The sequence below is a fragment of the Alosa sapidissima genome, chromosome 11 (genome assembly GCF_018492685.1).
Source record: "Alosa sapidissima isolate fAloSap1 chromosome 11, fAloSap1.pri, whole genome shotgun sequence".
Classification (NCBI taxonomy): Eukaryota; Metazoa; Chordata; class Actinopteri; order Clupeiformes; family Clupeidae; genus Alosa; species Alosa sapidissima.
Window position 1 is genome coordinate 36,937,780 of NC_055967.1, and position 26,008 is coordinate 36,963,787.

The 26,008-nt window shown below is 47.4% G+C and overlaps 1 protein-coding gene across 1 annotated transcript in view; it reads left to right on the forward strand.

Annotated features, from left to right (window-relative positions):
- celsr1b (cadherin EGF LAG seven-pass G-type receptor 1b) overlaps positions 1-26,008 on the forward strand; it is a 62,631-nt gene that overhangs the window by 23,026 nt on the left and 13,597 nt on the right. Inside the window, exons 6-25 of the mRNA XM_042110048.1 lie at positions 5,114-5,271; positions 6,729-6,892; positions 7,674-7,799; positions 10,818-10,984; positions 11,207-11,392; positions 11,641-11,754; positions 12,573-12,747; positions 13,160-13,301; positions 15,212-15,332; positions 17,272-17,455; positions 18,331-18,432; positions 18,545-18,639; positions 19,496-19,705; positions 20,828-21,011; positions 21,197-21,343; positions 21,500-21,716; positions 22,300-22,467; positions 23,102-23,228; positions 23,893-24,093; positions 25,237-25,411. Of these exons, the coding sequence (XP_041965982.1) occupies positions 5,114-5,271; positions 6,729-6,892; positions 7,674-7,799; positions 10,818-10,984; positions 11,207-11,392; positions 11,641-11,754; positions 12,573-12,747; positions 13,160-13,301; positions 15,212-15,332; positions 17,272-17,455; positions 18,331-18,432; positions 18,545-18,639; positions 19,496-19,705; positions 20,828-21,011; positions 21,197-21,343; positions 21,500-21,716; positions 22,300-22,467; positions 23,102-23,228; positions 23,893-24,093; positions 25,237-25,411 (3,163 nt within the window). The remainder of the gene's footprint in view (positions 1-5,113; positions 5,272-6,728; positions 6,893-7,673; positions 7,800-10,817; positions 10,985-11,206; positions 11,393-11,640; positions 11,755-12,572; positions 12,748-13,159; positions 13,302-15,211; positions 15,333-17,271; positions 17,456-18,330; positions 18,433-18,544; positions 18,640-19,495; positions 19,706-20,827; positions 21,012-21,196; positions 21,344-21,499; positions 21,717-22,299; positions 22,468-23,101; positions 23,229-23,892; positions 24,094-25,236; positions 25,412-26,008) is intronic.

Sequence of the window (26,008 nt, forward strand, 5' to 3'; positions counted from 1 at the left end):
ATACATTTTAGAAGTCAGGCCAGTTTTATTCCCATTCATCTTTGCTTTACTCAGTCAAGTAGAGTCATGGTTTGGTTATGGGACTGAATGCATGTGAAGAGGGCGCTTTGAGGGAAACAAAAGACCAGCGACAGATTTATGAGAGTAGGCCTCTTCATAACTTACCCAGAGAGACACGCCAACCGCTCCTACAAGCATTTGTTTTTGTGACCATAGAAGTTGTCATTGGCTTTTAATGCATCACTGGGGATCCTACAAGGCGGACAGGGATTAGGGGTCAGAGGTCAGTCAATGGGGACACTTGGGCAGCCCTCCTTTTCCCCACCCTCTCTGTCGCCATGGGAACAGACACACTGATCCCTGGTGTTTGGGTCACCATTGGGCCGCTATAGGTTCCTTTCTTGTGTCCTTGATTGGGGCAGTCATATAAGACAATGTCAGATACTTGGAATTCCTGTTGTGGTGGTAAAATGTTTAAAACTCTTCTTTTTTGAGTGTTTGCGTGAAACAATGTTGTTTTGGCCCGTTTGGGAAAGCAGGAAGTGGAAGAGTCTTTCCTAGTGGGGCTTTTGAAGTGAGTGAGTTGAAAGGATTTTGGAGTCCCTTCAAAAGATTCATCCATCCTGTCAGGGTGACAGTGTGTGTGTTGCATGGGACATTTTCATGGGAAACTCCTCAAGCGTGTGAGCCATTGCTGAGTGTGTATCTGGTGCCTGTATGGGGACTCAAACAAATCCATGTTAGTATTGCAGAATTAGGACATGATTGGAGCAGCCGTGGCCTACTGATTAGGGCTTCGGGCTTGGAACCGGAGAGTTGCCGGTTCGATCCCCGACCCGTGGGAACGGCTGAAGTGCCCTTGAAGGCAGCTACGCAGGTATACTTGGCCTAGAAACCTGATTTACATTTACATTTTGTATTTGCAATCATATATGGAGTTGTATATATGAAATATTCAGAAGCATCACAACTAAAATGTTTCTTGGATGAATTCGTCAACAAACGGCAGGTTGTTGGCTAGCTCTGACAAGTCATCCTCTAAATGTGTATTCTCTTTTAGAATACCTGTTAAGTGGCATGGATTGTCAGCGCGGTCATGTTTGAATCATAAGATGTGCTAAATGCCCAGCCGTCCTTCTGCTGAGCCCATTGTTCATGTAAAGCACCAAAGCTCCTCCCTCAGCTGCCAAGTTCATATTCTGATCCTCCAGAGACAAACAGACAATAGTCAGACCCCCTGTGGCGCTAATCTGGGGCCACAATGAGCCGTTTGGAGGGGAGGGTCTCTCAGGGTGCCAGACGGCACACATCTATTGGGTCACACATGTGCATACAGTATGCCCTTCTACTTTCTTTATGCAGTGGGTCTTCCATAAATGTAGGCCCTGTTCTAATTTCGCTTTCGACAATTTAATCACGATAAGGCATTTTGTTGCGCTTCACTTAACTCAAAAATTGTGATATTGTGATATTGTCACAAAGGCTCAAATTCTCATCATGTAACATCCTCATATTATAATACTGTTTGAAAAGACTCTGATTGCATATTAGTTTGTCTGAACATATATGCTCAGACAAGTGAAAATGTGAACTATCAGGCTTTGGTGAAGAGGGTTATAGTGAGGGAGGGCATATTTTGGAGATAGCGAGAAAGGCTTCTCCATGTCAACTGCCCTCTCCTCTCTATCTGACCCTCTCTTCTTTCTTTTCTACAAGTTCCCACCTGGGCTGGTCTGAGGCTTCGGCTTGTGCTGAAGTCTGTATGTCAAAGCTGGCACAACTGTTTAAATGCTTGTTTTGTTTTGAAGTCTGTTGACATGAGTGTAGAGGGTCATTCACATACACTGCAGCTGTCGCCAGTGATCTGGTCTGAGTTCTGTTAACCTTAACTTGACCCTAGCAACCCAGTGTATACAATCTGGTTGACCCTAGCAGCCCAGTGTATACAATCTGGTTGTTATGTCTGCGACTCCAAACTAACCTTGAAAATATGCACTAATTTGTGTTTGCCTCCCCCATGTTGGCTGTGTTCTTTTGGGTTGGGATCTGGGAGTAATATCAATTATTTAAAAAAAGCTTTGCAAATTCCCAGGAATACCAAATAATAAAAAAAATATATATTATATAATAATTATAGTATATAATAATTATAGTATATAATATCGAGTTTTAGTAAGAGTTGACCATTTTATTGTTATAAATGTATCATCTTAAAAAGATACAAAAATATGTTTCCCGTAATTACCTGTAATCTAATCATGAAGATATATGCAGCTTACACACATGGGGAGTGTGTTTCCCTCTCTTTTCCAAGAAATGACATGCAGTGGTCCGTGGAAGAGAATTTATGGTGATGTTTTGGGAACAGGGAGAAAGAGAGGGGGAACTCCTTGTCCAGTATGACTGTTAAGAAATGTTAAGAAAGCTGAAAAACAGCGAGTTGCCGGTGCAGGTGTTGTATTATTGTCAGTATCTAACAGTGTTTTGAAGGCATTAAGTTACACAGAGCACTAGGGCTTAGATTTGGACAATTAATTGTGGTTCAGAGTTTGGCACGGAAGAATGCAGAATCACAAAGGCATGCCAGCGGAAGGTCGAAGGCTGCTCAAGAGACTCTTGTAAGTTGTGGAGGGGTTCGGGTTTCGGTTGATTATAGCAGCTGAAATGACTGAACACTGATCCTGTATCAGTTTTCCTGTTGACATGCTTCCTCCTCTGATACGTGTAGTTGAACCAGGATCAGAGTAAGGGGGTACTGCTGTGAATGGGCAGTTGGTCCTCTACAACCCAAAGGCCGTCCCTAACAAGACCCAGGGGAGGAGTGTGTGATAGCTGAAGAGGGCTTGGTGCCCAGCTGCTGTTAGATGGGATAGACTGAGGTGCTTTGGTCTTGCAATTCAGCTTATCTAAGTTCACGTCTAATTGTTGCCCTTCTTAACACTTCAAAACACAGTTGCCAAGCCTGTCTTCAGAAGAATGAAATATGCGTCTTATATGATACAGTGGGCTAACATACACCTTACTTTTCCAGATTGTAATGCCCCCATATGAACAGAAAGCATGTGGTTGCATGTTTCCATGTTCTTCACCCACCCAACAGAATTCCAGAGCTGGATAAATGCATTTGGCTTTAGAAATGTGAGCTGTGAAATGTATAATGCTGAGATGTGCACACTGTACACAGTGGATCACAGGGCAGTATATGTCCCAGAGCTATTTGTTATGTGAGACGACCTTCAGCCCATTCACTCTAACCCTCCAAGTCCACACAGAGCTAAAACATGGTGAGGTAACAGGAGCGCTCTATTATGTGATAGCGAGAGTCATGACAGCTACTTGGGCTTTCTCTGTCAGATCCCCTTAAAAAGATTAAGACTTTGGCGTATAGCGTAGCTTTGAAATGCATCCCGACATCCCAGGGGCACATGATTTGGAAGTTAAACCCATGTAATGGGTGATTCAGTAGATCACAGGTGCACATAGGGGGCCATTGTGGGGAGGCAGGATGCTAAAGTAGATCAAGGTGTATGCACCTCACAGCATACACCTTGGAGGGGGATTAGTTATGTTTCACTCCACAGTGATATGTGTCTCTCATTTTAAAGCCAGTAGACGTTCAGGATTTGTACTGGAGCTGTCTCTTCTTTAAGAATCAACATCATTTGAGTTAAATGCAAACATATGTCCTCTCACTGCTGTTGTTGAGGGATCAGAAGGGTATAAATAAATGAAAACACCACGCAACACAAAAAGTTTAAAATGCATCCATCACAACCTACCATAGAACATGGATTAGCATGTTTGGCTTAGCATCAACACCTAGCATAGAACATGGATTAGAATGTTTGGCTTAGCATGCTTCATGTTTGTTTGATCTCGTCCTTGTTTTCTTGCTGTAAAGACAACCCAACATTTCATCATTCTTGCATCTTTTCAAGCATCCAGCATTTGATGTTCTTAAACTGAACAAGGTCAAGCGAATTTAGTTTACTTTCCCATTTACGACCTAGTCAAGCAGTCAGCAACTGATGTACTGACTCCATGAGCAGTCAGCAGTGTTACAGACAGTACTGATGTACTGACTCCATGAGCAGTCAGCAGTGTTACAGACAGTACTGATGTACTGACTCCATGAGTAGTAGACTGCCACTCTTTCTAAAATTCTGATATGTTGACTGTCATTTCTTTTTCATGTTAATGACAACATATGCACAATGAATTTCAGTGATTTGCATGCATTAACAATGACAAGGCTGATGCAAAATGGCCTGTGCTCACCCCCTGAATATCCCACCCCTGCCAAATCTCACCGTGCTAAAAAACCAGGGAAAGTTCCCTACCCCTGGAACCTGGGCACACCCTGCCCTGCCCCTCCAGGGTCGCCCTGTCAGCTCACACTGCTCCCAAAGGAAGGAGTTCAAAGGGAAGCTTTAGATCAAATATGCAGGAAGAACCAGGACTGTTAAAAAAAGAAAGTCAGTGGAAAATGGTGCAGGGTTGAAATAAGACTATTGGCGCTGTTGGGTTTTGCCTGGTGGTGTTGGGTGCGGTGCTGCCGGTGGGCCGTTTGACACGGCACCACTCTCCCACCAGACTGTTTTTCTTCATGAGTGTCACATTGCCCTAATCCAATTAGGCCCTGAGTTGAAATGGCCTTGCCTCCCTCTGAATAGTAAACAGCCATCTCACGCTGTGTTGGCGAGATTAGAGAGAAAATAGGTCTGTTATCTCCACCCAAACAAAGACACAGAATTTAGCTTAGTTACATTTGAAGAAGTGTTCACTGTTTTCCTTGAAGGGTAAAGTCTCCTCTGTATGCGAGGATTTAGTAAATACTGGGTTGGAAAACATTACTGGTGTCAAACATTCAACAACTTCACTGCTGTAAAGAAAATTAACTGACACTCCAGATTCACTGTTAGTTAACTCATATTCCAATTTAACTCCAGATTCACTGTCTGTTAGTTACCCCATATTCCAGTTTAACAAAATGCATACCTTCATCTCGACCAAACATACTCATAGCTCAGTCATTGAATATTGAAAATCACTACAATAGACAACTAATTTGTCTTAAACTTGTTAAAGTCATTTTCATTTTTTTCTCTTTTAGCCCAACATCGGGCGACTCGGCACCCCCCATGGACCCTCAGGGGAGAAGGTGGCTGTGGTTGCCGTTGACAACTGTGACGTTGCCATGTCGGTGCGTTTTGGGGGCCAGATCGGAAACTACAGCTGTGCGGCTCAGGGCACTCAGACTGGACAGAAGAAGTGAGTGACCGACACTCAGATCTGATTATCTTACGTTGATTAGTATGCGTATGTGATTCAGAAGAAGTGAGTGACCGACACTCAGATCTGATTATCTTACGTTGATTAGTATGCGTATGTGATTCAGAAGAAGTGAGTGACCGACACTCAGATCTGATTATCTTACGTTGATTATGAGTATGTGTAAGTGATTCAAATGTCTTAGGTTGACAAGAAGACAATATGTTTAAACTGTGCACAGCACATGTTGTAACTTTCTCTTACCAGATTCAGATCTATCACAACACCTGCACAGCACTGGCAGCGTACTGCGTAGTGTTAACACGCACATCAGAGGTCCTTATTAGGGGGAGATGTGAGGGGCCTTGTCGTTGGCAGCAGAAGTAAGCTCACAGGAACCTGAGCAGTGGAGAGGCACGCTAACTGGAGGCTGGCGTTGAATAGCTGATCATTACAGGAGATTACACTACCTTCAGTCCCTCTGCCCTCACTCAACTCCCTCCTCAGCGCCGCTAATCTCCCACAGATCTGCGTGCTGTTCGCTGTCAGACAGGCCTTTATGTGTTCTTACGCTAGCATGCAATTTATCCCAAAAACACGTCATGGACAAGCTGCTAGTTGTTTCTCAACCTCTAAAGCAGCATTTCGTTTAGGTTAGCAATTAGGTTACTTGAAAGACACACTGCAAGAAAAGGTCTATGAATATGTTGTGTGAGGCAGGACAGTGGTTTACAGGCTGGATTATTGGTGCATTGTTCAAGTGTGTATACCTCAATCAAACATTCAAATTGTCTGCTCAGCTGTAGAAAGAATCAATGCATGCATTTCCGTGCTTGTAATGCACATTTTACTTGAGCTGTAGAAGTTCTCTGAACTGTAGAAGAATTTCCAAGTGTTCTCCTTTCAGTTTGAAGTCTTTCCTCTAAAGTATATACTTGGCTGAAATGAGTCGTGGCCTCTGTTCCCATAAAAAAGTCTGGTTGCTCCCCTGTGGGTCCAAGTAGACATTCTTGCAGTTACAATGATTACGCCAGTAAGGTTGGTCTAATCATCAAACCCTGTTTCTGATCAGGGCCAGCACATGTGGGCTTTTATAGAAATCATGAGACTCTGTACAATAGTGCCCTATTATATGCAAATAACTTTTCATAATTCACAACAGAGGTTATGCTGTAGACCTTGAAATCCTAAGCTTTTTGACACAAGGTCATTTGTGTAAATACTTTAGTCAACGGTGGTCTTAGTCCTGCATATTGCAGGTCATAAACACAAAACTGTTTATTATGTTCCAAAGCCCTGTTGTGCAGTGTGCAGTGTGTAGTGTGTAGTGGGCAGTGTGTAGTGTGGTGATCCTTACCTGCGCTGCTGGTCTGGTGTGTGGTGATCCTTACCTGCGCTGCTGGTCTGGTGTGTGGTGATCCTTACCTGCGCTGCTGGTCTGGTTTCTGCACGTCCAGGTCTCTGGACCTGACAGGACCCCTGCTGCTGGGCGGGGTGCCCAACCTTCCAGAGGACTTCCCCGTGCGCAGCCGCGACTTCGTAGGCTGCATGAGGAACCTGACCATCGACAGCAAGCCCATGGACATGGCCAGCTTTATCGCCAACAACGGCACCACTGCAGGTGGGACCCCTGAGGAAACAGCACTCTGAACTGAACTGCAACTAAACACTTCCCATTGTTCTGTATTACAAAAGTATTCCCTTCACTTATTTAGTACATTATCTACAGCACAAGTATTCCCTTATTCACTGATTTAGTAAAGTATAACTTATTTAGTAAAGTATCACTTATTTAGTACATAATCTGCAGCACAAGATTGTACGGAGGCCCTAAGGGCTAAAGTTTAGTTTCATGTGCTCATGTGAAACTTTCATGTGCTCATGTGAAAAGGTTTTGCGTGTGCACGTGAAACTTTCATGTGAGCACATGAAAGTTTGGGTGAGCACATGAAACTAAACTTTAGATTTTTTTTTGCTCATGTCCCCTTGGCTCCATAGATAACAGAACAAGTGAAGGTGTAAAACAAAAAATATTTGGCGGCACGCAATTAATAAAAAATAAAATTAAACGTGTTATGCTTGGTCCTTAATCGCATCGCTTAACGCTGACAGCCCTAATAGACATCCATTTTATTTTTAAGTGAGTGCCCTGAGTATCAAACCTGAATGGCCTTGCCTTCTTGCCCTACCATTAAAGCTGCAGCATCACTGGACTCTAACTGTTCCATTAAAGCTGCAGTACAGCATCACTGGACTCTAACTGTTCCATTAAAGCTGCAGTACAGCATCACTGGACTCTAACTGTTCCATTAAAGCTGCAGTACAGCATCACTGGACTCTAACTGTTCCATTAAAGCTGCATTACAGCATCACTGGACTCTAAATGTTCCATTCTGTTTCAGGCTGTGATGCCAGAAGAGACTTCTGCTCGAATAGCGCGTGTCAGAACGGAGGACTGTGCGTGAACAAGTGGAACACACACTCCTGCAGTTGCCCGCTGGGCTACGGAGGAAAGAACTGTGAACATGGTGAGGACGCATGTTCGTACATGTGCGTGTGTGTGTGAGAGAGTGTGTTTTTTTAGATGGTGTAATTACTGCCAATTAAAACAAAGCGCCTGCCTCTCCTCCCCATTGTAGTGAAGCTGCAAGCGCAGCTGCTGTTTGTGTTAGCATGGCTCTGAAGCTCATCTACTGCTGTTTGTGTTAGCATGGCTCTGAAGCTCATCTACTGCTGTTTGTGTTAGCATGGCTCTGAAGCTCATCTACTGCTGTTTGTGTTAGCATGGCTCTGAAGCTCAGCTGCTGCTGCACAGTGTGTGCATGTTGTATGGGAGGCCATTATCAGTGCACTACTGACTGTAATCAGTGTAATGCTCTAATAACTGCAAACGCTCATGTAACAATCTCAAGATATCTTGACAATCTCTTGTCTATGTTGACAGTTGTTTTTCTCTATGTCTGGCAACAAACACACACACACAGGCGCGTGTACGTCCGTACGCACTGTGCGTACCATCAGGCTACTCAACAATGACAGAACATTTCCCTTGTGTGTGTGTAATGTGTATTCACACCAAATTGGCCCACCATACCTTCCTAACTATGCACAGTATCCCATTACCTGCATGCCATCAGGCTATTTACAATTTCTATTACGTAACTTAGTGAACACGTTATCAAAATTAACGCGCACACATTTTGTTTGAGCAGGAGACAGAATAGCCTACGCACGCAGGCACGCAACTAGGCTACTTGTTATGACCGCCGCGCAGCGAAGCGGCGGTCATATAGGTTTAGTCATTTTTTTTTCTTTTTTTTTCTTTTTCGCATGCCCACATTTCCGTCAATGATTCCCGGGACACTGAAAGACCGGGGCACACGAAACTTGGTGGGCATGTAACTCCACATGGATAGCATGGAACCATCGTTTTTCGTTTTGATCTGTAGCCCCCCCCCCCGCTGGACTGGACCCCCGAAAGGAGGGTAGGGCAGACACAGTTCTCTGTGAATGACCATTTTTGACCATTTTTTTCCGTATGTTTGCCTCCAGGGGTCATGTTAACCCATTTCATGTGCACACATGTGCACAAACAGATACACACACACACACACACATACATTCACAGTAATCATACGTATGACACATACTCACACAGTACACATATGTACGCTTGCATGCACAGGCACATACGCAGGCACACACACAAGCACGCACACACACACACACACTCACACACACACACACACACACCCACACACATAACATAAACATAACACAAACAATCAAGAATTTCTCAGAATTATGAACAGGCAAGATGGAGGTGGGGTTGTATAAAATGAATTTTACATGTGAAATCTATGAACTAATCATGTTTTGGTACTTGTTGGCTAGCAGATACCAGTGAGAATTGAGTGTGGATAATGCAATTTAGTGAGACAGTTAGAATCATATAGGCCTTTCAGCGTGATTTCTTTTTGTGGAAAAAATGTGCTGGACTGGGCGGCGGTCATATTTTGTACCGCTCTGCGGTACATCTAGTTGTTGTTTCTTTTACTCGGCTATCAGCACACAATGTTGAGCTAATTCACTAACTCAATACTCATCATGGATACCACAAGTTTAAACAACGAAAACAGAAAGTATGGAGGCAGCAAAGCTAGAGGAGCTATCCCAGATGGGCAAGAACAAGGTAGGCAATCGGTGTGCTTGGCAGAACGTTAAACTGCATTACAGCTGTTTAAAGCCAGACGTGACGTAGCCTACGCTAGAGCAAACAAGGTAACTTTAGCCTGTAGGCCTATAGGGCTGTATCGAGTTGTCCAAATGGATAGGTCATTGTAGACGTTGTTGTTGTATTATTGCATGTGGATGTTGTCATGCTATGTAGGCTACTTTTTTGCTGACCAATGCACAGGGCTAAAACCAGGAAACGGACAAATATCCACACGTGAAATTCTTTTTCGCGGGGGGGGGGCTTGATGGGTGTGCGTACCATGGCATTAATTCCTGCAGGCGCCCCTGCACACACACACACACAAGCTTGTGTGGCCTGCAGGTTCCGTCTAGTGTCTTGTGTAACTTGAGCTCCGAGTTGGTCAAACCTGTTGGCCTGCAGGCCAGCTCTGAGCCTGTCAGGGAGCAGACGCAAACGTCTCCCATACAACAGGGTTGCTTTTGTTGCTGCTCACGTGGAGTTGTCGGGGACGTCGTACAGGAGAGAGGAGGCCACACAAGACATGCTGGAACCACAGCAGGCCTCCACCCTGCAGCACAAACTCACTCTCCAGACACATACTTCAGATTCCTCCTTAACACTTAAGATGCCTCCATTTAACACTTGAGTTTAATTGTGACCGCAAATAATGGCTGTTGTGTTTAACAGCATAGAGGGGCAGGCCACAATTTGTCCATCTTTGCTGTCTGACGATGTGATTGGTTCTCAGCAGCAGAAACTGGCCGGCCATGTGAATGCCGACTGCTCATGTCAAAGTTTTCTAGGTTTCTCCTCTTTCAAGGGTGTTACTGTAGGCATATTTAAGACATATTTAAGGCATATTTAAGACATATTTAAGGCATATTTAAATCATGTTTAAGGCATGTTTAAGGCATATTTAAGGCATATTTAAAGGCATAATTAAGGCATATTTAAGGTTAAGGCATATTTAAAGCATATTTAAGGCATATTTAAGGTTAAGGCATATTTAAAGCATGTTTAAGGAATATTTAAGGCGTATTTAAGGCATATTTAAGGCGTATTTAAGGCATATTTAAGTTTAAAGCATATTTAAGGCGTATTTAAGGCATATTTAAAGCATATTTAAGGCATATGTAAGCAATGTGCTTGCACTATTGGCACCCAAGAATATTGTGCCTGAGAAAAGCACAGAGTGGTTTATACCCCCTGTGGTTCGTTGGTTAACCCACTTCTTTTGTGTCACTTTGTGCATGTGTTCTGAAGCTCAAAGACACAGCTATCCTGCAGTTGTAAGGCTCTGAGTGTTCATTTCCTGTACTGTTTCCTGTGTAATCTCCACCCCCCACAGTCATGCCCTCCCCTCAGCACTTTGACGGACACGCTCTGGTGTCTTGGACCGACCCGGACATCACCATCGCCGTGCCCTGGTACATGAGCCTGATGTTCCGCACCCGCAAGGGCACGGGCACTCTGGTGCAGGCCAACGCCGGGGACTTCTCCAAAATCGTTCTGCTGGTAAGGGTGCCCCCCCCCCCCCAAAATCATTCTGCTGGTAAAGGTGCACTGCATTCCTAACCCCCCCCCGGGCCTGTGATCAAGCCCCATTTATTCCCTCAGCACTTGTGATTGGCCTCGGGGTCAGTGGTGATACAGTTCTGCAGATAGGAGCTCTCCTGTTGCACGTCCCTCTCTCACGCTTTACCCCCCCCCCTTCCCCCCTCCTCTCTTCATCCTCAGATCAGCAACCGGCACGTCCGCTTCCAGGTCTTCCTGGGGGTGACCCGGGTGGCTCTGCTGGACCTGTCCAAGGTCCGTGTGAATGACGGGGAGTGGCATCACCTTCTCATGGAGCTGAAGAGTATCAAAGACGGGAAGGACATCAAGTACATGGCTCTGGTGTCTCTAGACTACGCCATGTTTCAGGTACTCTCCTCCAAAATAAAATAACAGACCTCTCTACATCTGTGACCTGATATATTTTTACAATTTGTCATATGATTAGAAGTTTCAGCTTCGGATAATACTGTTCAGTTAGATACACAATCACCATTCTGGAAATATTGTTGAATTAAATAAAGCTGACATTGACTCCATACTCAGGACTGATATGATCACAGTGTAGATGCCATTAGTGTTTGTGCCTGTACCATAAGAGATCTGTTTCTCACCAGCGGACCGTAGAGATTGGGAACGAGCTGCCAGGCCTGCGGCTGAAGAGTCTGTACGTAGGAGGCATCCTCAAGAAAGACGGTTCCGTGCAGAACGGGTTCCATGGTTGCATACAGGTCTGTTCCTCCAGAATGCTGACGCTAACAAACTTAGCTAATTGCACAGTGCTTCTGAATCCCAACGACAGTACATCTGACTAGAATTTGACAGACAAACATGAGATACAAAAGATGAAAGCATGAAAACAGACAGACATCACTGCCACATAGCTGCTGAGAGGAGAAGACCCAAAAATAAAAATAATGACATGGAGGGAAGGGCAATAAAAGGGAAGGGTAGAGGGGAGGGCAGATGAAGTATATGTTGGTGTAAACACGTGTTCAGAGAGGAGTGGAGATGCAGAGATCAAGTCGAGGTCAGCGTGGGCGTTGAAAGTGTTTACTCACTCTGAACACGCCAACACATCATTAGCGTCATAAATACATCAACATTGGCGTGCGTCATAAATTTGTGGTGTGTGCACTCTTTCATTTTGTTGCATACACTACACGCGTATACACATTTCTCTCTGTCTGGAGGTTGGTTTTCATTTCACATGTTTCCTCTGCTGCCGTTTCACAGTTTCTTGCTGACTTGCGATTCTCAGTGTTCTCTCTGTTAGTTTTGGCAACTTCCACACAATATTCCCACCCAGTGTGTAGTTTTTGTCTGTCCATGTGCTTGACTTTTGACGAAGCTCATCAGATGAACATAATTGATTTTACCTCCCTGTGTTTTTATAGTGGTACATCCAACGGTCACTTCATTAACCCTTCGTTAACGTGTAAACTGACCCTTTATTAACCCTTTGTTGACGTGTAAACTGACCCTTTATTAACCCCTCGTTGACGTGTAACTGCGCGAATAGTGAGAGAGCGGTCTCCTCCCTCCCCAGGGCGTGAGAATGGGAGAGACCGCCACCAACACGGCCAACATCAACATGCGGCAGGCCCTGCGTCTGCGTGTGGAGGAGGGCTGTGAGGTGCCCGACGCCTGCCAGGCCTCCGCCTGCCCACTGCACAGCCGCTGCAGGGACACCTGGGGCTCCCACTCCTGCGTCTGCCAGCCAGGTAACCTCAACCTCCTCACCCTAAATACCCCCACCTCACCCTAAATACCCCCTCCTCACCTTAAATACCCCAACCTCCTCACCCTAAATACCCCAGATAATACCCCAGATAAGGTATCCTCAACCTCCTCACCCTAAATACCCCAGATAAGGGCTCAACATGTCAACATAACATTATGGGTGTGCAGTCTGCAGTCTGTATTGATCATAATTACTATTACTGTACTATTGTATTTTAGTTTAGGTTTATATACTAGCACAGTTCATGTGGGACGTAGGCATTTTTAGAAAGGTTGAAAACATCCACGCAGAGATGAATATAGATCTGAGCCAAACTGGCTTGGGAGTGCTGCCCACTCACTTCCCTGGTCAGTTTCACTCACATGCCCTCTCTGCCCCCCTCCCCCATGCAGGCTACTTCGGGCGGGACTGTGTGGACGCATGCCTACTGAACCCCTGTGAGCACTCGTCCTCCTGCGTGCGCCGGCCTGCCGACCCCCGCGGCTACAGCTGTGAGTGCGGCCAAGACTCTTACGGCCAGTACTGCCAGAACAAGTAAGAGCCTCTCATCTCCTCTCCTCCTCTCATCTCCTCTCCTCCTCTCATTTCTTCTCCTTCTCTCATCTCCTCTCCTCTCATCTCCTCTTCTCCTATCCTCCTCTCATCTCCGCTCCTCCTCATTTCTTCTCCTCCTCTCATCTCCTCTCCTCATCTCATCTCCTCTCCTCCTCTCATCCTCTCATCTCCTCTCCTCCTCTCATCTCCTCTCCTCCTCTCATCTCCTCTCCTCCTCTCATTTCTTCTCCTTCTCTCATCTCCTCTCCTCTCATCTCCTCTTCTCCTATCCTCCTCTCATCTCCGCTCCTCCTCATTTCTTCTCCTCCTCTCATCTCCTCTCCTCATCTCATCTACTCTCCTCCTCTCATCTCCTCTCCTCGTCTCCTCCTCTCATCTCCTCTCCTCGTCTCCTCGTCTCCTCCTCTCATCTCCTTTCCTCCTCTCCTCCTCTCATCTCCTCTCCTCATCTCCTCTCCTCCGCTCATCTCCTCTCCTCCTCTCATCTCCTCTCCTCCTCTCATCTCCTCTTCTCCTCTCCTCCTCTCATATCCTCCTTTCTTCCTCTCCTCCTCTCATCTCCTCTCATATCCTCCTTTCCTCCCCTCCTCCTCTCATCTCCTCTTCTCCTCTCCTCCTCTCATATCCTCCTCTCATCTCCTCCTCCTCTCATCTCCTCTCCTCGTGTGACGTGGTGGTGGGGTTAGGTCATGTGGTGTGACGTGGTGGTGGGGTTAGGTCATGTGGTGTGACGTGGTGGTGGGGTTAGGTCATGTGGTGTGACGTGGTGGTGGGGTTAGGTCATGCTGTAAGTAATTGATGTCTCTAAGAACCTTCTGATATTTGTTGTGGTTAGAGGAATGGATCACCTGACCTTCCTCTCAATGCCCTGGGCCTAACCTCCGTCCTGCAGTGAGCCCTGGGCCTAACCTCCGTCCTGCAGTGAGCCCTGGGCCTAACCTCCGTCCTGCAGCGAGCCGTGGGCCTAACCTGCGTCCTGCAGTGAGCCGTGGGCCGACACGACTGGCCCTGAAAACATTACAGTTGTTTTCATTTTCCACCCCAGTTAACCTCCTGTGCTTAAGCAAGTTCTATAGTATTTGTGTAGCTTTGATGTAAGCTAATAATATAGCGTCCTGATCTCTTGGATCAAACTCAACATACTTGAGGAGTATGTGATGATCTCCATATGGCCATCAAGTGTACTTTTGCCGTCAGGCTGCTTTTGATTTGTGGAGGAATGTTAACCTGGCGCTGAGTGGGAGAGCGCACTCCAGTCGGAGTTCCGGCAGCCGGTTCCTGCCAAGGCTTGCGTTAAACGCATGTGTGCCCAGAGTAACACCCCCCTTGTTTCTAGTCCAGCCCTGACCTCAGCTTCGCCGTGTAAGGATTTATGAGCACTTGTGTCAGTTGTGCTGTGCTCGTTTTCTGCACTTGTGTCAGTTGTGCTGTGCTCGTTTTCTGCACTTGTGTCAGTTGTGCTGTGCTCGTTTTCTTATGTCTGCCTGACTGGCTGCTCACACAAAGTAACTGTTTTGGCTTAATTGTTGAAGAATCTCCATAGTTGTAGGATTGCATGAGGCTTAATTGTTGAAGAATCTCCATAGTTGTAGGATTGCATGAGGCTTAATTGTTGAAGAATCTCCATAGTTGTAGGATTGCATGAGGCTTAATTGTTGAAGAATCTCCATAGTTGTAGGATTGCATGAGGCTTAATTGTTGAAGAATCTCCATAGTTGTAGGATTGCATGAGGACTGTACAGATGGAAGGATGGAATTCTGCAAGCTAATACATCTGTGCCTTTGTCTCTGTGACGGAACATGGAACTTAACATGTGTGTGTCTGTGTGTGCGTGCGTGCGTGTGTGTGTGCGTGTGTGTGTGTGTGTGTGTGCTGAACACTATCACAGAGCAGAGCAGCCGTGTGCCCGTGGCTGGTGGGGTAACCCCGTGTGCGGCCCATGCAAGTGTGACGCCAGCAAAGGATTCCACCGGGACTGCAACAAAACCACCGGAGAGTGCCGCTGTAAGGTACGCCCAGCAGAACGTGTGTGTGTGTGTGTGTGTGTGTGTGTGCTGCTGTAAGGTACGCCCAGCAGAACGTGTGTGTGTGTGTGTGTGTGTGTGTGTGTGTGTGTGTGTGTGTGTGTGTGTGCCGCTGTAAGGTACGCCCAGCAGAACGTGTGTGTGTGTGTGTGTGTGTGTGTGTGTGTGTGTGTGTGTGTGCCGCTGTAAGGTACGCCCAGCAGAACGTGTGTGTGTGTGTGTGTGTGTGTGTGCCGCTGTAAGGTACGCCCAGCAGAACGTGTGTGTGTGTGTGTGTGCCGCTGTAAGGTACGCCCAGCAGAACGTGTGTGTGTATGTGTGCCGCTGTAAGGTACGCCCAGCAGAACGTGTGTGTGTGTGTGTGTGTGTGTGCCGCTGTAAGGTACGCCCAGCAGAACGTGTGTGTGTGTGTGTGTGTGTGTGTGTGTGCCGCTGTAAGGTACCCCCAGCAGAACGTGTGTGTGTGTGTGTGTGTGTGTATGTGTGTGCCGCTGTAAGGTACGTCCAGCAGAACGTGTGTGTGTGTGTGTGCGTGTGCCGGTGTAAGGTACGCCCAGCAGAACGCGTGTGTGTGTGTGTGTGTGCCGCTGTAAGGTACGCCCAGCAGAACGTGTGTGTGTGTGTGTGTGTGTGTGTGCCGCTGTAAGGTACGCCCAGCAGAACGTGTGTGTGTGTGTGTGTGTGTGTTTGTGTGTGTGTGTGTGCCGCTGTAAGGTACGCCCAGCAGAACGTGTGTGTGTGTGTGTGTGTGTGCCGCTGTAAGGTACGCCCAGCAGAACATGTGTGTGTTTGTGTGTGTGTGTGTGTGTGTGTGTGTGTGTGTGTGCCGCTGTAAGGTACGTCCAGCAGAACGTGTGTGTGTGTGTGTGTGCCGCTGTAAGGTACGCCCAGCAGAACGTGTGTGTGTGTGTCGCTGTAAGGTACGCCCAGCAGAACGTGTGTGTGTGTGTGTGTGTGTGCCGCTGTAAGGTACGCCCAGCAGAATGTGTGTGTGTGTGTGTGTGTGCCGCTGTAAGGTACGCCCAGCAGAACGTGTGTGTGTGTTTGTGTGTGTGTGTGTGTGTGTGTGTGCCTCTGTAAGGTACGCCCAGCAGAACGTGTGTGTGTGTGTGTGTTTGTGTGTTTGTGTGTGTGTGTGTGCCGCTGTAAGGTACGTCCAGCAGAACGTGTGTGTGTGTGTGTGTGTGTGTGTGTGTGCCGCTGTAAGGTACGTCCAGCAGAACGTGTGTGTGTGTGTGTGTGTGCCGCTGTAAGGTACGCCCAGCAGAATGTGTGTGTGTGTGTGGGTGGTGTGCCGCTGTAAGGTACGTCCAGCAGAACGTGTGTGTGTGTGTGTTTGTGTGTGTGTGTGCCGCTGTAAGGTACGCCCAGCAGAACGTGTGTGTGTGTGTGTGTGTGTGTGTGTGTGTGTGTGTGTGTGTGTGTGTCCCGCTGTAAGGTACGTCCAGCAGAATGTGTGTGTGTGTGTGTGCCGCTGTAAGGTACGCCCAGCAGAACGTGTGTGTGTGCCGCTGTAAGGTACGTCCAGCAGAACGTGTGTGTGTGTGTGTGTGCCGCTGTAAGGTACGTCCAGTACCCCCCCCCCATTAATGGGCTAACCTAACACTATAAATGTTCAGCTAGCTAACTTAACACTATACATGTTGCGCTAGCTAACCTAACACAACACTATACATGTTCAGCTAGCTAACTTAACACTATACATGTTGCGGTAGCTAACCTAACACAACACTATACATGTTCAGCTAGCTAACTTAACACTATACATGTTGCGCTAGCTAACCTAACACTATACATGTTGCGCTAGCTAACTTAACACTATACATGTTGCGCTAGCTAACCTAACACTATACATGTTGCGCTAGCTAACTTAACACTATACATGTTGCGAAGCCTCTCTGCTGACCTGTCCCGTGTCCTGCAGGATAACTATTATCGGCAGCTGGGCAGCGACACCTGTTTGCCCTGCGACTGCTTCCCTCTGGGAGCGCACGCCCGCACCTGTGACCCTCTCACGGGGCAGTGCGCCTGCAAGACTGGCGTGGTGGGCCGCCAGTGCAACCGCTGTGACAACCCCTTCGCTGAGGTGACGCCCAACGGATGCGTGGGTAAGTGCGCTCCCAGGCACTCAGGATATGGTTTGGTCAAAACGTCATGTCTCACATTCAGTTCATGTCAATCTCACATCTCAATTTGATTTTCTCCCCCTAAACTGTACACTGTGTCTTATGTCAAATAAAAGCATTGCGTTTCTGTATTTCTTCATGACTAAAGCCAGTCACCAGTTAAATGCTGTAGAGGGACTTAAACCCTAGGGTTACTAAAGATGGCACTTATAATATGAGATACAATAGGACTCAAAGGGAAGCTGGTACAGTTCAGAACTAAGATTTGCAATTATAGTCATGTATCATAATACTCAATGTTTGATACATGATGTAGAAGATTTAAAGAAGATTCTGAAGCGATTTTTGTTGGCTGGTTTTGATGTACAAATAGTGTTTTCTCCTGCTCAGCCAGCCACATGGGGAATATCTCTTTGTTGTGTTTGGCTGCTATAATTAATCCTTAATGTGTTGTTACACCGCAGCATGTTAATGAGATATCAGCAGAAAGGTCACAGAATGATTAGGCACAGTTGCTCTGTACATTCCTGTTGGTTAGTAATCCTGAGGCGCTCAGCGTGGCTGCTCTTGTGTTCCACACAGGCATGTTTTTGAAGACCTCTGCTCCATATTACTCCCGAGCGCTCAGCATGACACAACATGCAGGCCATGCTCTCCTCAGTGCGGCTTTAGATAATTGTGTGCTAGAGGCTTTCATGTTACTGTGTGCTGTTGTGTAAGGGCTGGTGAGGATTACCACTAGCAGAACTGAGGGCCTTTTTTGTTGCCTCGTAATAGGGTCGAATCCAAACTGTTAGGCTCATTAGTGATGCTGAACTGACTGTGAACTCTCTCCAACGTTTCTCTTGCACCCCCAGTGGTTTACGACGGGTGCCCCAAGGCCTTCGATGCGGGTATCTGGTGGCCCAAGACGGCATTCGGACGCCCCGTGGCCATTAATTGCCCCAAAGGATCCACAGGTTGGTTAAACGTCTCCACAGATGCACATGCCAAAGGGGCTTTGTTGATTGTTGTTCATAAATCTGCAGATTATAGTTAATACTTTAATTTGTTGCTTTGTGGTTGCCATAGGGACGGCAATCCGGCACTGCAGCGATGAGAAGGGATGGCTGCCGCCACAGCTCTTCAACTGCACCTCCACCTCATTCGCCCAGCTCAAGAGAGAGGTCGCTATCTCCGTCCGCTCTACGCCTGTCTCTTAGTTTAGCTTGCGTTTCTCATGCTCTCATTCACGTGCTTACACAGAGACGTGGGGGTGGGAAAGCAGGCCATTAAATCAGCCTGACCGCAGAATGCCTCAAAATACAATGTAGCGCTCTGACACACTAGTGAAGTTGTGTCCAGCTCACCTGATAGTGAAGTTGTGTCCTGCTAGTGAAGTTGTGTCCAGCTCTCCTGATACTGAAGTTGTGTCCAGCTAGTGAAGTTGTGTCCATCTCTGCTGATAGTGAAGTTGTGTCCAGCTAGTGAAGTTGTGTTCAGCTAGTGAAGTTGTGTCCAGCTCTGCTGATAGTGAAGTTGTGTCCAGCTAGTGAAGTTGTGTCCAGCTAGTGAAGTTGTGTCTAGCTAGTAAAGTTGTGTCCAGCTCTGCTGATAGTGAAGTTGTGTCCAGCTAGTGAAGTTGTGTCCAGCTATTGAAGTTGTGTCCAGCTCTGCTGATAGTGAAGTTGTGTCCAGCTAGTGAAGTTGTGTCCAGCTCTCCTGATAGTGAAGTTGTGTCCAGCTAGTGAAGTTGTGTCCAGCTAGCTAGTGAAGTTGTGTCCAGCTCTCCTGATAGTGAAGTTGTGTCCAGCTAGTGAAGTTGTGTCCAGCTAGCTAGTGAAGTTGTGTCCAGCTAGTGAAGTTGTGTCCAGCTCTCCTGATAGTGAAGTTGTGTCCAGCTCACCTGATGGTGAAGTTGTCTCCAGCTAGTGAAGTTGTGTCCAGCTCTCCTGATAGTGAAGTTGTGTCCAGCTAGTGAAGTTGTGTCCAGCTAGTGAAGTTGTGTCCAGCTCTGCTGATGTGGAATCTGTTCCCAAACAGAATGAGGAGCTGCGGGGGAACGTGTCCATGCTGGATGCTGAGAGGTCCAGGAGCCTCGCTGACCAGCTGCGCTCCGCCACCGACCAGACCCCACATCTCTACGGCAACGACGTCAAGATGGCCTACCGGCTGCTGGCCCTGGTGCTGCAGAGGGAGAGCCAACAGCAGGGCTTTGAGCTGACCGCCACACACGACACGCTCTTCAACGAGGTACACACGCTCCGCAAAGCCATGCCCTCGGCTCGCCTGAAATGCTTAAAGGTGCTGTTTGTGATTTTGATGAAGGGCTGTTGATATTTGAGTTTGAATTACACTCTCACCTGCAGTGGTCCTAAAGCAACATGTTGATTGGTTAGAATGGTGTATGGCTCAGTCTGAGCCACTTTGGTTGTTTCCCATTTACATTGTCAGGATGGTGTACAAAACTTTAGAGAGTTTTTTGAGAATAGAGACATGCACCAAGAGGCCCACTGGCTGCAGTTCACTACATTGAATCTAATGTGTATTGCATTAAAATGGTGCACTGTACCTTTAATGATGTCAGCCAGTCAAGGTTTCCCTTTCAGATCCCATACACTAAACACTTAAATCCTTTTCTGGGACGGAATGAGGGATTTCTAAGAGGCATTTGAGCGGTTCCACACACAGTGTTCTACAATGCTAACTAAGCCAATAGGCTCCACACACAGTGTTCTACAATGCTAACTAAGCCAATAGGCTCCACACACAGTGTTCTACAATGCTAACTAAGCCAATAGGCTCCACACACAGTGTTCTACAATGCTAACTAAGCCAATAGGCTCCACACACAGTGTTCTACAATGCTAACTAAGCCAATATTGTCAAAATAGACCCCTATGACTCTAACGCCGGACTGATCCACATTGTTTTGGATTACAATTGAACTTTCTAAATACCTAGTTAGCTCAAAGATGCTAATAGCCCAATAGCCAAATCCTGACTTAGCTGGTTGGGGCAGACCAGCGGGAGCTTTGCTCCCACATCTCTGTGAGAAGAGGTTCAGAGTTGGAAAGGATATTAGGTGTACGGCATCACAGACCATCTGATAAGCCTGTTCACAAGGAGCCCTTGAGCACAAAGCCATACGGCTCATGACCACAGCTTTCACCACAGATCTTGGTCAAGTAGGGGTTTAAAGTATTGAAGGGAACAAGAAAATCTTGTGAATGGAGATGTGGCATTTTGCCTACCTCATGGTTTCCTCTACTTTATTTGTGAATGAAGTATGGGAAGAATGGCGTAGAGTACCGTATATGGCCAGAGTACAGAATGTACAGCAGTATTGCTAAATTCATTTCATCACTTCCCCAGAATGTCTTCAAAGCTGGCAGCGCTATTCTTGACCCGGTTAACAAAGAGCATTGGGATCAGATCCAACACTTGGAGGGGGGCTCCGCTGTTTTGCTGCGAGGCTTCGAGGACTACGCCAACACCATGGCCCTGAACATGAAGAAGACCTACCTGAAGCCCTTCACTGTTGTAACTGAAAACATGAGTAAGTCATGCAGGGCTGGTCTTTCCTTCTCCTCACCATCTAGCAACAGCAGTGTTGTGCTGACATGTGTGAAATGTGGCATAATGGTTTCATTTTTACCCTCCATGGTTATCCTTAGACAACACGTGCTAATGGTATTTGTAAGTGATGGAACATATTGTGGCATTGCTCTCCTCTGTGTGTAGTTGTGTCTGTGGACTATGTGGATGCCTCTGGCTTAGACGTGAGGAAGATGCCTCGTTTCCATGAGATTCAGGAGGCCTACTCTAGAGAGCTGGAGTCCTCGGTCCTCTTCCCAGACCTGTCCCCCAGCAGACCAGCAGAGCACAAAGGTAACACACTGGACTCTTCCTGTACTCTCCCACAAGCTAATGTGTGCTGCTCAGACCATGTAGTCTCCCTGTACTGTAGTCTTCCACAAGCTAATATCTGCCATGTGCGCTGCTCAGATGATGGACTATTGTATGTCTTTATTCTGTGATCCTTAGTGTTGGTCACTGAAGAGCCTCCTGTAGAGAGCAGCCCTGGGCAGGACAATATAGACCCCACAGTCCAAACAGAGTCTCCTGATGCCATTGTGCCATCTGTGAAAAAAAGACGCCACACCGAGATGGATGACCCTCCCCTTGTTGCCGTGGTGATTGTCCACAAATCTCTCGGCCAGCTCTTGCCGGAGAGCTACGACACCGATCGCCGGAGTTTGAGGTGCGGTGCCACACACCCTCACGTCATATTCTGCAAATACCCACAACACAACTGCAGATAAAAATACCATGTGGCCCTGAGTGCATATCCTGCCTCCTAGAGCCTGCATGCTACAGCACATCATCAAGACATTCTGTAGACCAAACCAAACATTGAGTCATCTCCCTTCATAATATTTTAGACATTGTTTTCATTATGGGTTCAGTTATTACCTACTTACTTTGCAGATTCGTGCTGAAAAAAGCTCAGTTGCGTGTGAGCCTAGCGTGGGACCAGATTATGCCACCAAGCAAGTGTAACCCATACCCTGCTAGGCTGTCCTCACGACATATAAACACCCCAAGAGTGATGTCCGAAAAAAATCCCATTATGCCGCAGTCATGTCAAAACATTTACATGTACCGCTCTTAAGCAGCCAGTCAGAGCCCTGAGCAGCAGCCAGCTGCACACATACTTTGCTAAATTACATCATACCACAGGAGAGAGAGAGTGAGAGAGAGAGTGAGAGAGAGAGTGAGTGAGAGAGAGAGTGAGAGAGAGAGTGAGAGAGTTATGCGTTCTGCCTCTTTGGGTCCACATACAGGCTGCCCAACCGGCCGGTCATCAACACCCCTATTGTGAGCATGGCCATGCACAGGGATGGGGAGCCCCTAGTGGCCACTCTGGAGCGCCGCATCACCGTGCACCATCGGCTTCTGGTGTCGACAGAGAGGACCAAGCCCCAGTGTGTGTACTGGAACCACAGCATTGGGTAGGTACTCCTGACCATGCGCACCTTTTCATGTCTCATTCTCTTCATTTGGGGCAGCCGTGGCCTACTGGTTAGCGCTTCGGACTTGTAACCGGAGGGTTGCCAGTTCGAACCCTGACCAGTAGGAACGACTGAAGTGCCCTTGAGCAAGGCACCTAACCCCTGCCGCAGGCAGCTCACTGCGCCGGGATTAGTGTGTGTGCTTCACCTCACTGTGTGTTCACTGTGTGCTGAGTGTGTTTCACTAATTCACGGATTGGGATAAATGCAGAGACCAAATTTCCCTCACGGGATCAAAAGAGTATATATACTTATATACTTATATGTCAACCGTGACACATAGAGCAGGTGATCAGGGATAGTGTAACTAAGTTTAATAAACTCTAAATTCTTAAAAAACTAAATTCTAGAGTAGAATAAAATACATGTATGACATGTCCTTGGGTGATAGACTCTCTACAGACACTTGGTGCGTACAGTAACATACAAAAGCAGTGACTAAAGACGTGCAGACATGGACATGGCGATATGCAGGTTTACCTCCTATAATCATGCACTGTTTCCTTGTTCAACAAATGTTTTTTTTTTTTTTTTTCATTTCTATGTTGGATTTGTATGGGCTTGTGTGTTGCAGGGTCTCGGGTGCAGGCGCCTGGTCCTCTAAAGGCTGTGAGATGGTCTTCAGGAACAGCAGCCACATCAGCTGCCAGTGCAACCACATGAGCAGCTTTGCTGTGCTCATGGATATCTCCAAGAGAGAGGTGAGGCACAGTGTGCTTACTCAGGCTAATCCCACCCTGCACAGTGCGCTTACTCAGGCTAATCCCACCCTGCACAGTGCGCAGTCAACTCAGGCTAATCCCACCCTGCACAGTGCGCGGTCAACTCAGGCCAATCCCACCCTGCACAGTGTGCAGTCAACTCAGGCTAATCCCACCCTGCACAGTGCGCAGTCAACTCAGGCTAATCCCACCCTGCGCTAATCCCACCCTGCACAGTGCGCAGTCAACTCAGGCTAATCCCACCCTGCACAGTGCGCAGTCAACTCCGGCTAATCCCACCCTGCACTAATCCCACCCTACACAGTGCGCAGTCAACTCAGGCTAATCCCACCCTGCACAGTGCGCAGTCAACTCAGGCTAATCCCACCCTGCACAGTGCGCAGTCAACTCAGGCTAATCCCACCCTAGACAGTGTGCTTACTGTGATGTTTTGCTGTTTCCCTTCATCGTACATCTATTTCCTGTAGAGCGCTAGATACACCCAGTGCTTCTCTTCACGTCTGGTCTGGTTTAGCCCTCATCTCTGTGGTGTTTTAGCCCTCATCTCTGTGGTGTTTTAGCCCTCATCTCTGTGGTGTTTTAGCCCTCATCTCTGTGGCGTTTTAGCCCTCATCTCTGTGTCCTTCTGTATGTGGTGTCTCAGCATGGGGATGTGCTGCCCCTGAAGGTGGTCACCTACACCACGGTGTCGGCTTCGCTGGTGGCCCTCCTCATCACCTTCCTCCTGCTGGCCATCCTGCGGAGGCTGCGCTCCAACCTGCACAGCATCCACAAGAGTCTGGTGGCAGCCATTTTTCTTTCCGAACTCATCTTCCTCATGGGCATCAACCAGACCGACAGTCCGGTAAGACAAGCATGGGGGGACAAAATTACTCTCTTTGCGTCTCTTTCTCTCTCTCTCTGTCTGTCTCTCTCTGTCTGTCTCTGTCTGTCTCTCTCTCTCTCTGTCTCTCTCTCTTTCAACTAGCTGCCAAGTTTCATCTCTTGAAGAAAAAAAAAAAAACTTGTCAGAGCAACATGTCCTGTGTGATGTGTTAATGATACTGTATCACACAATAGCCCTGCAGGCCACACAACTTCTCATCAGTCCTGACACCTGGAGATCCCTCCTCCCCAGTGGAGTCTGGGAACTGCAGCTGTCAGCCGAGCGAGGTATTGCCAGGGGTGAAGACTTATGAGACGCGCTTTGTGTGTGTGTGTGTCTCGTGTGTGTGTGTGTGTGTGTGTGTGTGTTTGAGTGAGGAATTGCCAGGGGTGAGGAGTTATGAGACGCGCTAATGTGAGACCTGAACTCTCCCACTGCCAGAAAGGAAGATATACATGTTGTCACTCTCCCCCCAGACACTTGGATTTGTTGCCCGCACAAAAGCTGTGCTGTTGTGTGAGTTTAATGATGGGGAAGGGTTGAAGAACTCCTGCTGCAACACACACTCGTTTGCCTGACGCGGCCTGTCCACAGCTCAGGTGGCACAGCGGTGGGTTTTGGTCTCGGCACCTACACCTGTGTCTGTTACGGTGAGAGCAGAGATGGGATTTGCTGCCAGACGACAGCCCTGCAATGTTTGCATTGTGTGCCCTAAGCACCCCATACAGAAGCCGTGACAGGAGCTTAACCTCCGTCTGATCTACAGGGGGGGGGGGGCAGGAGAGCTGCAGGAGCTCCTACTGTAGGTGTGCTCTCTCCTCTGGAGATCTGCTCCCAGTGCACTTAGCACTAACAAACTGAGTGGCTTTGGGTTTCTGTAGGATTGTCTACTTGACAGGTAATATTTCCACAACTTCAAAAGACAACAATGGATGATCAAGCCCGCCTGAAGGAGAGCTTTGAATGGGTTTTCAGTCAACATAACACATGCTTGAGTTATATGTGAACTGGCCTCAGCAGGACAGTGTTGATCCTTCCTAACGGGCCCTCTCTCTGTCAGTGTTCTTCAGCAGGACAGTGTTGATCCTTTCTAACGGGTCGTCTCTGTCTGTCTCTGTGTAGTTTGTGTGCACGGTGGTGGCCATTCTTCTGCATTACTCCTACATGTGCACGTTTGCCTGGATGTTTGTGGAGGGTCTGCACATCTACCGCATGCTAACCGAGATGCGTAACATCAACCAGGGACACATGCGCTTCTACTACGCCATCGGCTGGGGCATCCCCGCCATCATTACAGGTGGGACACTCTCTCTCTCTCTCCTTCTCACACATTCTCCTTCTCACACACTCCCTCCTTCACACACACACACACACCCCTCCACACACAAACTTTGTCCAATGCAATTTTTTTTCTTATGTGTCTTTCAATTATTGTGACGTACTGACACCGCGCTATGCGTTATTGTGACATACTGACGCTGCGCTATGCGTTATTGTGACATACTGACACCACCTATGGATTGTAGTGTACAGAGTGATGCACACGGCATCACAACGTTCCATCTGCAGCATGATGGAACGTTGGGTATCTGCCCACATCATCTACTCACAAGTATGACTAGTGTGGCCCACATCATCTGATCACTAGTATGGCCCACACATCATCTAATCACTAGTATGGCCCACATCATCTGATCACTAGTATGACTAGTATGGCCCACACATCATCTGATCACTAGTATGGCCCACACATCATCTGCTCACTAGTATGGCCCACACATCATCTGATCACTAGTATGGCCCGCATCATCTGCTCACTAGTATGGCCCACGCATCATCTGATCACTAGTATGGCCCGCATCATCTGCTCACTAGTATGGCCCGCATCATCTGC